This window comes from Balaenoptera musculus, chromosome 6 (genome assembly GCF_009873245.2).
Source record: "Balaenoptera musculus isolate JJ_BM4_2016_0621 chromosome 6, mBalMus1.pri.v3, whole genome shotgun sequence".
Classification (NCBI taxonomy): Eukaryota; Metazoa; Chordata; class Mammalia; order Artiodactyla; family Balaenopteridae; genus Balaenoptera; species Balaenoptera musculus.
The window spans coordinates 31,842,568-31,858,195 of NC_045790.1; the positions used below are offsets into that span (position 1 = coordinate 31,842,568).

The following is a 15,628-nucleotide window of genomic DNA, read 5'->3' on the forward strand; positions in this document are numbered from 1 at the left end:
TGGAATACTACTGCTGCTGCTGCTCCTACAACTACTAAGAGCAGCTAATGTTATTAAGTGCTTATCATGTGCCAGGCACTGTTCTAAACATTTTACTTGTATTAACTTTGTTAATCCTCACAATAATGCTCTAAGGTGGGTACTTTTATAAACTACATTTTATAAATGAGGAAACTGAGGCATAGAAAGGTTAAATTCCGAAAAACCACAGAGCTAGTACGCGACAGAGTAAGAACACAAACTTATGTGGTCTCACTCCCCAGAGGCTTTTCTAACTTTTATTTTGAAAAAAATTCAGATTACAAAAATAGTAAAGAGAAGTCCCATATTCCCTTCACCCATACTCCCCAAATGATAACATTAAACCACATTTTACATTATAATTCTCTATTTTTTTTCCCTGAAACCTTTGAGACTAGGTTGCAGACTATGATACCCCTTTATCTATAAATGCCGGTGTGATTTTATAAAAACAAAAATCATTCTCTTACAAAACCACAGTACAATTATCAAATCAGGAAACTGATGTCTCTTTAATCTGGAACATTTCTTTTGTCCTTGTCTTTCATGTCCTGACATTTTAGAACAGTACAAGCCAAAGTTATTTTGTGTATGTCCCTCAATATGGGTTTGTCTTATGTTTTTCCAAAATTCAAATCAACTTAATATTTGATAGGATATTTGACCGGAATACCACAGAAGTGATGTTGTGTCCTTCTTAGATCACTGAATCTGGAGACACATATGGTGTTGACTTATCCCATTACTGGTGGTTAATTCTGGCCACTTGGCTAAGATACTAAGTGTCTACACTGTAAACTTATCATTTTCCCTTTTGTAATTAACAAATGTCTTGTGGGATGATACACTGAGGCTAGGTACAAGTCCTGTGTCTCATTATACTTTTGTCTACTAGTTTCAGCATCCTTTGATGACTCATGCCAGAAATAGTTCTTCAAAATCTGTATTCTCAACACGATGCAATGCAAATAAAAACAATGAGGTAGATCTACCTACATGTGCTGGTATGTGCAGAAATCTATTCTCTATACTCTGTGGGAAAATGCAAGTTGCAAACAGTCTACATAATTCCATCATGTTAAGTAAAATACACATGGGTACATATCATAAAAAATACTTGGAAAGATATACATCAAATGGATAATAGTGTTTACTCTTTGCCAGACAAGCCAAGAACTTCTATAGTTTCATTTATTTACTGTTGTATTAGAAATATGCTTGGCTGCAAGTAAGAGAAAAATCCAACTACACTGACTTAAGTGATACAGATTTACAGCATGCCAAATAACATGAACATTAGAATATTAGAAAGTAATCTTTCTTTCAGCTCCACTATCCTAAGCTTTCAGATTTTTACATCTGTCACTTCATGTTCACAAAATGAAGCAGTACCTCCAAACATCACATCCATATTCAAGCTGGTATACTACTAAGGGTAAGAGGGGATGCTGTAATAATTATACCAGGACAAAAGGTGTCAGGCAGGACTGTTCTATGCAAACCAGCATGTACAGACACTAGCTATGACAGAAGAACATGCTAAAGAACAACAGAGAACAAAACTGAAGTCTGGGGAAGTCAGGAGATTGGGATCCAAGTTTAAAGTTAAGTAAGACTCTGCCCTAAAAGGGTAAGGAGAAGAGAAAAGGCCTAAGAGTCAGAAGGAACATCCTGTGCACAAGCATGGGATAATGAAAGAGAATAACATATAGGACCAGCTGAAGAATAAAATGCCAGGGTAGAAGAAAAAGGTTTACAGGCATACCTTATTTTACTGTATTTTACTTTATTTCACTTTGCAGATACTGCATTTTTTTTAAAACAAATTGAAGGTTTGTGGCAACCCTGCATTGTCAGATGATGGTTAGCATTTTTTAGCAATAAAGTATTTTTTAATTAAGGTATGTACACTGTTTTTTTAGACATAATGCTGTTTCACTTAATAGAGTACACTATAGTAAATATAACTTTAACATGCACTGGGAAAACAAAAAATTCGTGTGACTCGTTTTATCGCAATCTTTGCTTTATTGTGGTGGCCTGGATCCATACCTGCAATACCTCCGAGGTACGCGTGTAATAAATACCACAATGCAGCATCACCTCACACCCCTAAGAATGGTGATCATCAAAAAGACAAGGGATAACAAATGCTGGCTAGGATGTGGAGAAAAGGGAACCCTTGTGCACTGTTAGTGGGACTGTAAACTGGTTCAATCACTGTGGAGAACAGTATGTAGGTTACCCAAAAAATTAAAATTAGAACTACCACACAATCCAGCAATCCCATTAATGGGTATATGTATCTCCAAAGGAAATGAAAACAGGTAACCAAAGAGACATGCACTCTAATGTTTATTGCAGCATTATTCACAATAGCCAAGGTATGGAAACAACCTAAGTGTCCATCAATGAATGAATGGATAAAGAAGATGTATATTTATACAATGAATAATATGCAGCCATAAGAAAAAAAGGAAATTCTGCCATTTGCAGCAACATTAATGGACCCTGAGGACATTATGCTAAGTCAGACAGAGAAAGACAAATACTGTATGATCTCTCTCATACGTGGAATCTAAAAAAACCAAAATCGTAAAAGCAGAGAGTAAAATGGTGTTTACCAGGGGCTAGGGGTGGGGGAATTGGGGAGATGTTGTTTAAGGGTACAGACTTGCAACTAGTAGATTAGTAAGTCCTAGAAACCTAATATACAGTACAGTGATTACAGACAACAAAACTATTATAAACATTAAACTTGCTAAGAGACTCCATTTTAATTGTTCCCAACACTAGAAGAAATGACAATTATGTAACACAATAGAGGTGTTAGCTAATGCTACTATGGCAATCATTTTGCAATATAAATGCAGCAAATCAATATGCTATACTACTTAAAATTATACAATGTCGTATGCCATGTAACTCAATAAAAAAATTAAGAAGTAATAAAAAATGAGTAATAAAGTTGGGGCCAGATGATAAAAATAGATACTCTAAGGGTTTTGAATTTTATCAGGTAGGCAGTAGAAACAATGGACTTTTGGTTAAATGTGGTATTTCCACTACACCTCTTGAAATCATACTATACATCAGTAAAGGAATGAAAAGTTTGAATTCCAAAGGACAAAGAAGACAAAGAGAATGGAAGACAACATTCAAGACACATAAGGCAATTTTTGGAAGATGCCAAGTAATTGGACAACAAGAGAAGCCACCGCAATGAGAAGCCTGCACACAGCAACGAAAAGTAGCCCCCGCTTGCCGCAACTAGAGAAAGCCCGCGCGCAGAAACAAAGACCCAATGCAGCCAAATATAAAATAAATTAAAAAAAAAAAAAAAAAAAGATGTGGGGCTAGAGGAATAAGAAGCTGGATGTCTAAGAAAGAAGCTCTTAGATTCCCATCCTCACTCTGCACAGCAAAGTGATATGCCTATCATTTTATTCCCAGCACTTGCCACAATGTCCAGCATATGTTAATGAAATCAATAAATAGATAGTACAGATTAAGGATAGGCAAATTTTTTCTTAAAGGGCCAGATTATATATATTTTATGCTTTGCAGACCAAGTGGCAAAACAGAGAATACTGAGTAGGCACTTATATAACTATATAAATGTAACCATTTAAAAGGAAAAAAAATATTCTTAGATCAAGGACCATAAAAGACACAGGCAGCAGGGCTGGTCTGCAGGCTGTAGTTTGCCAAGGACTTCCTGAGGGTTTAGATGCAGGGTACGGGAGAAAGAGAGGAGTTAAGGATGATGCCCAGGTTTTTGGTCTGCGCAACTAGAAGAATGGAGTTCCATTTGCTGAGATTGAGAAGACTACAGAAGAAAGAATTTGGAAGCAAGGGGAAACCAGCAGCTTCATTTTGGAAATGTTATGTGTGACATTCTAGTGAGAATGTAGAATAGGCAGCAGCGTATATGAATATGACATTTAGGGAACAAGCCTAGGTTAAGAATATAAATTTGGCCTCATTAGCAGAGACAGAATTTAAAAATACGAAACTGCATGAGATCATCAAGAGTATAGATAAAGAAGTGTAAAGAGTGAGCCTGAGTCACACCAATGTTTAGAGCTGTGTGCCACATAACTACCGAGCACTTGAAATGAGACTAGTTCAAACTGGGATGTGCTCTAAGTGTAAAATACATACCAGATTGAGAATATTCAGTAGAAAAAAAAGAATTCAAAATATTTCATTAATATTTTTTCCCCAAAATATCTGGACCAATTTATTCTCTCTCCAACAGCGAAAAGAAGTATCCATTTTAGGGACTTCCCTGGTGGTCCAGTGGCTAAGACTCCACGCTCCCAATGCAGGGGGCCCGGGTTTGATCCCTGGTCAGGGAAGTAGATCCTGCATGCCACAACTAAAAGATCCTGCGTGCCACAACTAAGACCCGGCACAGCCAAATAAATAAATAAAGATTAAAAAAAAAAAGAACTGTCCATTTTATTGCTCTGTTGCAAGCTTCAGGTTGTCTCAAATTTATACCCATTTACTTCACAGGCCAAAAAAATGGTATCTAGTTTTAACATGCATTTTTGGATCATCAGTGAGTTGTTTAAAAAAATTCTTTTCCCATAATTTTGTAAGCCATATGCATTTCCTGTTTTGTAAATTGTCTCTTCCCCCACTTCTAAGGTCCAGTGGCAGGCAGAGAATACCCTACAATTAGTGTCTTGCCCAGCTTTCCACAGAAGTGGGTAGTAATACTAAATAAAAAACAGATGTGATAGTACTATGGATTGGTATCCTCCACACAGGATACCCTATGCAGCTAGGGTCATTAATATTTTTAAACTGATTATATATTGAAGTATTATTTTAGATATATTGGGCTAAATAAATGTTATTAAAATTAATTTTACCCATGGTTACTAGAACATTTTAAATTATGTATGTGGCTTGCATCATATTCCTATTGGATACTGCTGGTTTAGAGAATGAGATGACAAACAAGAACAACCAGTGAGATGGGAAACCAGGGATAAAGGACATATTAAATGCCAAGAAAATAATCTGTTTCAAAGATGGAGTGATCAACTATGTCAAAATCTTCTGATAGGTCAAGTTTAAGACCAAACATTAACTACTGCGTTTAGCAACACTGAAGTTTTTGATGACCATAATGTCACAATTTTGGTGGAACACGTGTTCAAAGCCTGATTGGAGTGGACTCAACAGAGAAAAGAGGAGAGAACCAGAGACGGTGGGTATGAACACCTCTTAAGGATACTGGCTGAAAAGAAGAACCGAGATATGGGCAGAAGCTGAAGGACAAGACTATGCCATGAAATGGTATTTTTGAGATTGAGTAAAATGAATAAAGCATGTTTGTATGCTGATAGGAATGATCCAGTAGAGCAGCAAATTCATTACTCAAGGGATAAAGGTGAGAATTGGTAGACCAATGTCTTTGAATATAAGACTGAGTATGGAATCTAAGGCACAAGCAGAAGGGATCACTCTTAGAAGCAGAGAAAGTTTATCTACATAACAGAAGGGCAGCAGAAAAGAGGTCACATATGCAAGTAGGTGGGAAAACTGCTTCTGTTTATTCAGTGCAATAGAAAGGTAGGTCATTTGCTTCAAGTGAGGATGGTCAAAGTGTTAGAAGTTTGAGGGGAGTGGAGTGAATGAACTAGGGAAATGTAATGATTGTTAGGGAGCACGGAGGGCCTACGTGCAGTTACTGGTGATGAAATGGTAGTAGGACCAATCAGTGGAAATGAATTTTTTTCCAGTCACACTGAGATGTGCAGGTTTATGGGCAGAGTAGGCCAAGGGTTAGATTCAACTAGAATTGAGGTATAACAAGGCAAGAGAGGAAGGGAGCTGAAAGTATATGCAATGGAAATGACTGTAATAAAGGATGATGATACTTAAATTTGGAAAAGAGGGTCAAGAGGTTAATAACAATGAAACGATGATATAAATAAACTGAAGTCCAAGTAGGAGTGAAGAACTCTAGGAATCAGAACACAAGTAATTTAGAAACAGAGGTGGTGGTCTAAGAACGGGATGCTTTAAACTTCAAAGATCATTAAGGGGTTACAAAGACTAATCTAAGGTATGGTCATTAAAAAGAGAAATTCTAAATGCTTCTAAAGAGAAAACATGAGTCGCATATAAAGAATCAGGATGGTAACACTGGGATTACAAATCAGTGGAACAATGCCTTCAAAATGCTGAGGAAGTTATTTTCCAGCCTAGAAATCCATTACACCCAAACTATCAATCAGGTGTGAGGGCAGGGAAGACATTTTCAGACATGCAAGGTCTCAAAGAAAAATTCCCTCCCTGTCTCCCCGAAGAAACTGGAGACACTGCACAAAGTAATAAACTAAGAACAATAAAGGCACGAGATCCAGGTAACTAGGGATCTAACAAAAAGAGAGGGAAATGGAATTCCCAGGAGAATGGTGCAGAGAAACCTGGGATGACAGCTGTGCAGTGGGCCTAGAAAGCAACTGACCCAGCCTGAAGCTAGAGAACAAAGAAGTTCAAGAAGAGCATTTCAAAACAAAAATTATAAATTACCTGATATATATATATAGAGATGTTTATATACATGATGAAATATACGGATTACCTGATGTGTTTAATAATAATGGGAAAAGAAGAATTAAGGAAAAGTACACATAAAACTAAGCAAACCAAAAAGAAGAGGTAGTTATTACCTTCAAGAAAAAAAAAATTTGTATGAGGAAAAAAAAGCATACACTACTCTGGCTCATCTGTCATTAATATATATACAATCACAATAATGTCAGAATTGAATGATTTAACCACAAAGTGAATTACTATTTGGAGTGAGGAGGTAATGTATGAATGCTAAACATATGCTAAAAATGTGCTGCTATACTATAGCTAAAAACTGATAAACCCTTAAACCCAGAAACTAGAATATAAGCCTATTATACAGAAACATAGAAGTAGATAGTAGAAAAAGCTAAAAGAATTGAATATTATTATGAATGGATAAGGAAAGAGCAGAGCACTATAATTTTTTCATTATAAGTCTTGTGGGCTATTCGATTTTGTATACTATGTACAAGTATCATTACTTTTATTAAAATACACACCCTAGTGAAAACTTTCAAAGAGCAAAACTGAACATGACCAGATTACCTTTAAGAAACTGATGGTCAAGTGGAGAATGGACTAGAGGGAAAAGACTAGGCCAGAAAGTAGAGTTCAGAAACTCTCACAGGAGCCTAACCTAAAGTGGACAGAGGCATGAACTAAAGCAGGAACAATGAGAGGGAAGAAAAAACAGTGCCCAGATTCAAGACACTTGCAAGGTAAAAGGATCTGGATGTCGGAGGTTAAAAAAAGTAATCAAAGATAACACTAAAGACACCATTTTACAAGATACAGAATCCAAGAGGAAAAGCCATCTGATGGGGGAACTGTGGTTCCCATTTGCATGCGAGCAAGATATTGAGAAAGAAACATCTTTAGGCAACTGAAAACGTCTCCAGTTCAGGAGTAAAAACAAAGCAGAGACAAAATACATAATCATCTAGGAACTTCTGAAGCATCCATTTCAAACAAGCAAATTATTTAAGTCGTTCTTATTTATTCATTACCAGGCCTCTTAAGGATTTTACTAGAAGATCAATTTTTTTTTTAATTATTAAAACTGAGACAAATTTATCTGGAAAATCTGAAAAGTTTAGCAAAACAGGAAAAATATCATCTTTCCAGCCTAGGAGCTAACTTTTGTTTATGTTTCTTTTCAGTTTTCTTTATTTTTACATAATTGATTACATTGTGTGCTGCCTTCTTAACCTTTTAAAGTATGCCTTTTTCCATTATATTAAATACTTTGTGATCACTATATATTCATTACACGTAATCAATTATGTGTAATAAATTAACCATAATTTATTTCAACCATAACCCTAATGGTGGCATTTTGATTGATCCCAGTTTTCCCTATTAAAAACACTGATTAATGTATTTGGGCATAAAGCATCCACATTTCTAATAATTTCTTTAAGGCTGAGTTCTAGAGGTGAACTAACTAGTTTAAATGGTGTCAATATGTTTAAGACTCTTGATATATACACTGCTAAACTGTTTTCCAAAACAGCTATGCTAATGCATACCCCCAACTAGTAAAAAAAAAAAAAAAAAAAAAAAAGTGCCAACATATTGCATCCTTACCAACATTGAATATTCTCATTTTAAAAACTTTGTAGATGAAAAGTGAACTAATTATTATTTTGTTTTTCTTGGATTACACTGAGCCTAAATTTTTAAAATATTATGGCCATTTGATAACCTTCCTCTATGAATGAGGTATTTATTTTACTGCGCATTCATCCATTCGGGTTTTAGTGTCATGCTTTATTTGGATGGGATCTTAATACACAAAAATTGATTATCTTGTTGTCTATATTTTTCCTAAGAATTTTTTCTATCAGTTTTCTTCCTATTAGTCCTTTCCTTTAGGATTTCTCCCATCTCTTAGTAAGTCCTTCATCCAGAGACTATATAGAAATTTGATTACTTCTATCATAAAAAAATTTTTTTAGTTTATTTAAAAAGAAAGTAATACAGGCATATAATAAAAATTCCAGTAGTACAAACAAGTATATACCCTGACCCTCAAATACCCTAGTTATCTTCTTGTGTATGAAGATTTAAGTACCTATCTCTTTAGAAAAAAGAAAACAAAAACAGTAGCAAGCTACACATGCTTTTCTACACCTAACTTATTTTATATTAATTTGGAAATCTAATCTCATCTGTATAAGTAAGCCCACCTCCTCCTTTGTAAAGGTTACACAACACTTACTTGGCTGTATGAGTGTAGTGTCATTTAATGAGTCTCCTATTGATGGACATTAGTTTCCAGACTTTAGTTACTGCAAACAACACTACAATTAATGTCCTTGTATGTAGACCTTTGGGGATAAGCACAAATATATTTATAGGCTAAATTCCTAAAAGTGAAACTGCTGAAACAAGACATGCATTTTAAGTCATAGATATTACCAAACTGCTCTTTTAAAAAGTTGTATGAATTTACACTCCCATCAAAAAATGTATGAATCTTGCTTATAATGGAATCCTGTCCTAACTAATAAATGTGGAGGGAGTGCTAGAGTTCAAAATCATCATTTTGCAGCCAACACAGTCAAGATTAGTCCAAGCAAGTACCATGAATGGATACTAAATATATAGGGAGAGACTTTAATGAGCAGGATATTTATATGATCTTAAAGTGTTTCCCTAGAGATTGCTTATTATGTATGCAAGGTTAGATATAGTAACCATCTGGGAATGTAAACTGGTGCAGCCACTATGGAAAACAGTATGGAGGTTCCTCAAAAAACTAGAGTTGCCATATGATCCTGCAATTCCACTCCTGGGCATATATCTAGACAAAACTATCATTTGAAAATATACACGCACCCCAAAGTTCATTGCAGCACTATTTACAACAGCCAAGATATGGAAACAACCTAAATGTCCATCGACAGATGAATGCATAAAGAAGATATGGTATATATACAGTTGAATACTACTCAGCCATAAAAATGAAATAATGTCATTTTCAACAACATGGATGGACCTAGAGATTATCATACTAAGTGAAGTAAGTCAGAAAAAGAAAGACAAATACCATATGGTATCACTTACATGTGGAATCTAAAATATGACACAAATGAACTTATCTATGAAAGAGAAACAGACTCACAGACAGAGAACAGACTTGTGGTTGCCAAGGGGAAGAGGGCGTGGGCGAGGGATGGATTGGGAGTGTGGGATTAGCAGATGCAAACTATTATATATAGGATGGATAAACAACAAAGTCTTACTGTATAGCATAGGAACTATATTCAATATCCTGTGATAAACCATAATGGAAAGAAATATGAAAAAGAATATGTATATATGTATAACTGAATGTGTATATATGTATAACTGAATCACTATGATATACAGTAGAAATTAACACAACAATGTAAATCAACTATACTTCAGTAAAATAAATTTTTTTTAAAAAGTAACCATATAGCAATCAGAAAACACCTTGATGGGGTGATAAAATCACATCACCATTGAGGGGCAGATGGACACTGTATGCCTCAGATGTGATATCATAAGAAGGACACAACATCACTCACATCATATGCCAGCCAGGACTGCATAATATAAATCTAATCATGAAGAAAGAGCAGACAAACCCCAAGTGAGGAACATTCTATTAAAAAGGGGAAAGCAGGAGAGGGCTGCATTTTCCAAAAATATTACTGTCATTAGAGACAAAAGGATAAGGAACTGTTATAGATTAAAGGACACTAAAGAGATATGCAGCTAAATGAAGGACATGATCCTAGACTGGATCCCATACCGTAGGGAAAGATAAGAAGGACATTACTGAGTCAACTGATAGAAATGGAACATGGGTAATGGATTGGTATTATAGATTTACTGAGGTTGATAATTGTGCTGTAGTTGTGTATGAGAGTGCCCTTTTCCTTACAAGGTGCATACTGACGTGTCTCAGGGAAGAAGATCATAATGTACACAACTTACTCTGCAATGATTCAGAGAAAAAAAATACATATATACATACATGCATGAGAGAAAAACTGAAAAAACAAATGAGATAATAGGTTAATAGCAGCTGAATCTGGGTGTTCTTTGTGCTGTTACTGTAACTGCTGTTATTTGGAAAATATTTCCAAATAAACTTTCTTTTCAAAGATTAAAAAGAGGGAAACAATGACTATTCATATCCTACACACACACACACACACACACACACACACACACACACACACACAGAGCATGTGAGTGCCTGTTACAGGTAGAACATGGTATCTCACAGTTTTAATTTGCATTTCTAAAGTGAGGTTAAGAATCTTATGTTTAATGGTCATTTTATTTCCGTAAACTGTCTTCCGATTTTTAAATAACTTTCTACACTTGAAATATTTTTTCTATCTACAATTTACTCTGATGTTGTTATAAACTGAATGTTTGTGTCCCCCCCTCACTCCCAAACTCATATGTGAAATTCTAATGCCCAGTGCGATAGTATTTGGAGGTGGGGCCTTTGGGAGGAACCCACAGAGTTGTTTAACAAAAAGTCGCAAGGCTTAAAAAAATAAAAAATAAAAAAGAGGGGGAACCTATAGATCGAGACTTAAGACATATCAATCAACTGCAGTAAACAGCCTGAATGTGTCCCGTCAAATTTTATATGTTGAAACCTAACCTTCAATGTGATGGTACTGGGAGATGGAGTCTTTAGGAGGTGATCAGGTCATGAGGCTGGGGCCCTCATACATGGGATTAGTGTCCTTATAAAAGAGACTCCAGAGAGCTCCCCACCCCTCCTTCTGCCATGTGAGGCCACAGTGCAAAGATGAACCAGGAAGCAGGCCCTCACCAGGCACCAAATCTGCTGTTGCCTTGATCTTACACTTCTTAGCTTCCAGAACTATAGGAAATAAATTATTGTTTATAAGCTACCCAGTCTATGGTATGCTGTTATGGCAGCCCAAATGGACTAAGGAAGATGTAAAATGCTGATGAAGTAATTTTCAAGGGTACTAACTAATTGTTCCAGTACTATTTGGTAAAAAAATCCTTTCTCTTTCCCACTGATTTTTTATGTCTTTTTGGGTGTACTTTAAGAATGTACTTAAAATAATTTGTATGACTCTTCTCACTTTTTAACTCAAACTAATCTTATAAAAAATTCCATCCAAATGGATAAGACTTTCCATAATGACATCCATATCAATTCAAATATGTAGCTAAAAAACCAATGAGTGTATAAGAAGTACACAGTATTTCATAAACAACTCATAAGCCACACATTCAAATGTGAAAATCACATTAGGCATATATTTCATTATTCTCATATACATAATATAAATTTAGAAAAGCTTTGCACTGAACCATTGCTGGAGCCTAAGATATTTATTCTGTATCAGTAACAGGGTGAAAAAAAAAAAACAGTTTCAACATAGTAAAGAATTAAACAAAAATAATTACTTATCAATAGTTTCAAATGCTATCACATCTCCCCTTAAAATATCAGTATCTGAAATCTTTTTTTTATGATAAAGAGAAAAAAATCTTTCTATGTCTAAAATGCACAACACTTCCTCAGGCTGAGGTACTTAGTACTAAGTGGAAGAAAACGTTTATATTCTAAATTATTCTTCATAACTTTGTTTTCCTTAGCTCCCTCTTATCTAAAGACTGAGATTGACAGAAGGAACACACATTAAGATGAAGGTCCTTTCTTGGAGAAAACTGGATTGTTTTAGCCAATATATTTGTAAACATCAACAGCATATTACTTTAAAAAACTATTCTTAACTATAAATGTTGACAAAAAAATACATATCACACAATCATTTAAATACTTCACACTGAATAAGGTGGTAAACGAGCTTCAGGAATTCTTATATTACAAAATCTTACCTCTTCAAAAACAGCAGCTTTATTTACTTTTTCCCTTGCAATGTCACAGATTTTCAAGATACCCAGAGCAAAAGCTTTCATGGCAGGATCTTCTATAAAGTCTGGATTATGAATGTAAAGGCACGTAAATACTGTCTGTGCCAAGGAATGGCCTTCTAACCATGTTATCTATAAAGAAATAAAAGAATGCACATGTTTAAGGTGATACACAGAGTCTGAAAAGTCTGATCCAACAGTCAAAGGCCAGAGTGCCACAGGCCCAAATAAATATGATTAATCACAAGATTTAAAAGATGATTAAAAGGAAGGTCAGAAAAGACAAAATACAGTTAGAATTCACTTTCATAAACTAAAGTCTTTCAAGAATTAAAAACATGATTACTTTAAAGTAACAGATATGGGAAGCATTCTTTTATATAATTCAGTTTGCGAATATTCAGAGATTAATGAAATTACAGGGCCTCCTTACATCACATCCAAAAGCTATCAATTCTACAATGTAGTCAATAAAAACCCATGAAATTAAGGAATTCACAACTTTAGAGCTAACCCGGTTCTTAGCCACTCATTCAACTCTTCTTTTTCAACCCAACTATTACTAACCCGGTCAAGTGCATCACATCTCACCTGGATTACTACAAGAAACTATACAACTGTTTCCCTGCCTCCCACCTCTACTTCAGTAACCCCATTCAGAGGGATCTTTCTAAAACACAAAAATAATCAGGCAACACTATTTTACTGAGTGACTACCATGAGCCAAGTACCATGTGCTAGAAGCTAGAAGAACAGCAGCCAAAACTGAGTAATTATGATATCTAAGTACTATGCTAGGTATTTTCATATATCTTATCTCATTTTTTCCTAACACTTTGAGGAAGGCGGTATTTTTCTCATCTTACATATAAAGAAATAGTCAGAGAGTGTAAATAATTTGCCCAAGTTTATTCAGTTATAATTTACACTAAGTCCAAGAATTCTGCAATAGAGCAAAAAAAAATGCTACATTACAAAATGCGAAAAGCACATGAAAACTGCTCTAATTAAGATGTGTATTTTGCGTTACTAGCGTGCAGAAGAGAGACTTTCCAGACTGAAAACCATCTGCCTATTAAAGTTCAAACTTAGATACAGCCCCGAGTCTCACAGAATTGTTCCTCAACTTTGACAAAAATCCTCCTCCTTGCCTCCTTTTATCCTATTCCACTAGGACAGTAAACAGCGAAAGAGTAATTAAAACATCTCTGAGAGAAACAGACAGCTTTGGAGGAAGAAGAATCAGGATCAGGATTCTGGTTATGCCCCTTCCTAGCAAAGTAACCCTAGGCAAATAGATAAGAGTGACACCAGATAGCTCACAGAGCTGATATAAGACCTAAGTGAGGGACTTCCCTGGTGGCGCAGTGGTTAAGAATCCGCCTGCCAATGCAGGGGACACAGGTTCAAGCCCTGGTCCGGGAAGATCCCACATGCTGCGGAGCAACTAAGCCCGTGCGTCACAACTACTGAGCCTGCCCTCTAGAGCCCGTGAGCCACAACTACTGAGCCTGCCCTATAGAGCCTGTAAGCCACAACTACAGAGCACGCATGCCACAACTACTGACGCCCACACACCTAGAGCCCATGCTCCGCAACAAGAGAAGCCACCGCAATGAGAAGAACACGCACTGCAATGAAGAGTAGCCCTCGCTTGCCGTAACTAGAGAAAGCCCACGCACAGTAACGAAGACCCAATGCAGCCAAAAATAAATAAATTAAATAAATTTATTAAAAAAAAAAAAAGACCAAAGTGAAAAATACACACAAAAAATACATAACAGAAGTACTTCACACACACTGGCAATCAATGAGTATTTTACTGGATGCACAAATGAAGAAATTTTATATTATGTTTAAGGACAATGATTTAATATCAAGTTTAAAAAAGAAAGGGACAGTCAGAAAGAAGGGGGCAGAAAAAAGGGCTGTACAAATGAGAATTTTCCCACAATTAAACCACATGATCCAGGGAAGACAACCTATTCAGCATATATATAAAAATCATTAAAAAATTTTCTTCATGGTAGAAAATGGCCAGTTTACTTCAGTATACCTTAGATTAGGAAAAAAACTTATCCAAAGCCAATCCAAAATTCTCTTTGGTTCAATTTCATGCTTATTAATGGAACCTCCCAATTTCAGATTTGTTTCCCTGGGTAGCGTGAGAATAAAAAGGGTACTTTGGATAATGCCTATATATTATTATCTTCCTTGGAAAGAAAATATCCTTCCAGAAAATGAGAACCTAAAACCACTCAGATGAAAAGATAAAATGCTGTTTCCTACAGCATAACTTGGCCTGCTAATCTTATGTACATCTTACTAGGCCAAGCATTACATATATTTCATATTCAATGTTGATGTATATACTTCCAAACTGAAATTCAAGTAAGTCACAGTTTTTAACTTAACCAACATGTTATCTTAACTCTTACCAAACAGCAAAAACATGTATCCATTATCCCTATCAATTCAGGCAAGGTGAGGTCTTTAATTTTAATGGTGCCATCCTAAAAAGAAGGGGAAATATGACATATATATAAGTTTTTAAAATATGTATGGCTACTATGTACAGTAAATATTTTAAAATATCAGTTCTAAGGAAACTATCTCATCAGCTGATAAAACTAAGGTGCCAAATTAACTCTGTATTCTTAAAAATAATGTATCTTAATGGGTCTTCAATATGAAAAATCAAAGCCTCTCAAATTTGAAACAGAATAAAGGCCTTTATAAAAAAATAAAGTCAAACCAACAAGCATTTTAAAAGCACAGTTCAAATTAGTTTTAAACATTAATAAGTATGAAGCATTTTAATGAATTGAAACTACTCACAAGAAAATAAAACTACTTACAAAGAAAAAAAATGTTTTAAACATTTCCCTTAAACTAATTAACTATACTACTCATAATTTTTTTTTAACACTATCCACTTACTTAGCAAATCTTTCTTCACAAAATACGCAAAAATTAAACTCTGAGGCAACTATGAATGAACTTCTAAATCAATTCTCATTGAGTTAAACATCTAGTTCACTACCACGAGCATTTTACTTAATATATTAATACATAAAATTTAATCCCTAAGCCAATT

At 35.2% G+C, this 15,628-nt stretch overlaps 1 protein-coding gene across 4 annotated transcripts in view; it reads right to left on the bottom strand.

The window, feature by feature from the left end:
- The window catches only part of NAA35 (N-alpha-acetyltransferase 35, NatC auxiliary subunit), a 103,996-nt gene that overhangs the window by 70,676 nt on the left and 17,692 nt on the right, over positions 1-15,628 (bottom strand). For all 4 annotated transcript variants that reach the window (XM_036854992.1, XM_036854991.1, XM_036854993.1 and 1 more), the window contains exons 5-6: positions 14,970-15,044; positions 12,496-12,663 (exon numbers count right to left, since the gene is read on the bottom strand). In XM_036854992.1, the coding sequence (XP_036710887.1) occupies positions 12,496-12,663; positions 14,970-15,044 (243 nt within the window). The remainder of the gene's footprint in view (positions 1-12,495; positions 12,664-14,969; positions 15,045-15,628) is intronic.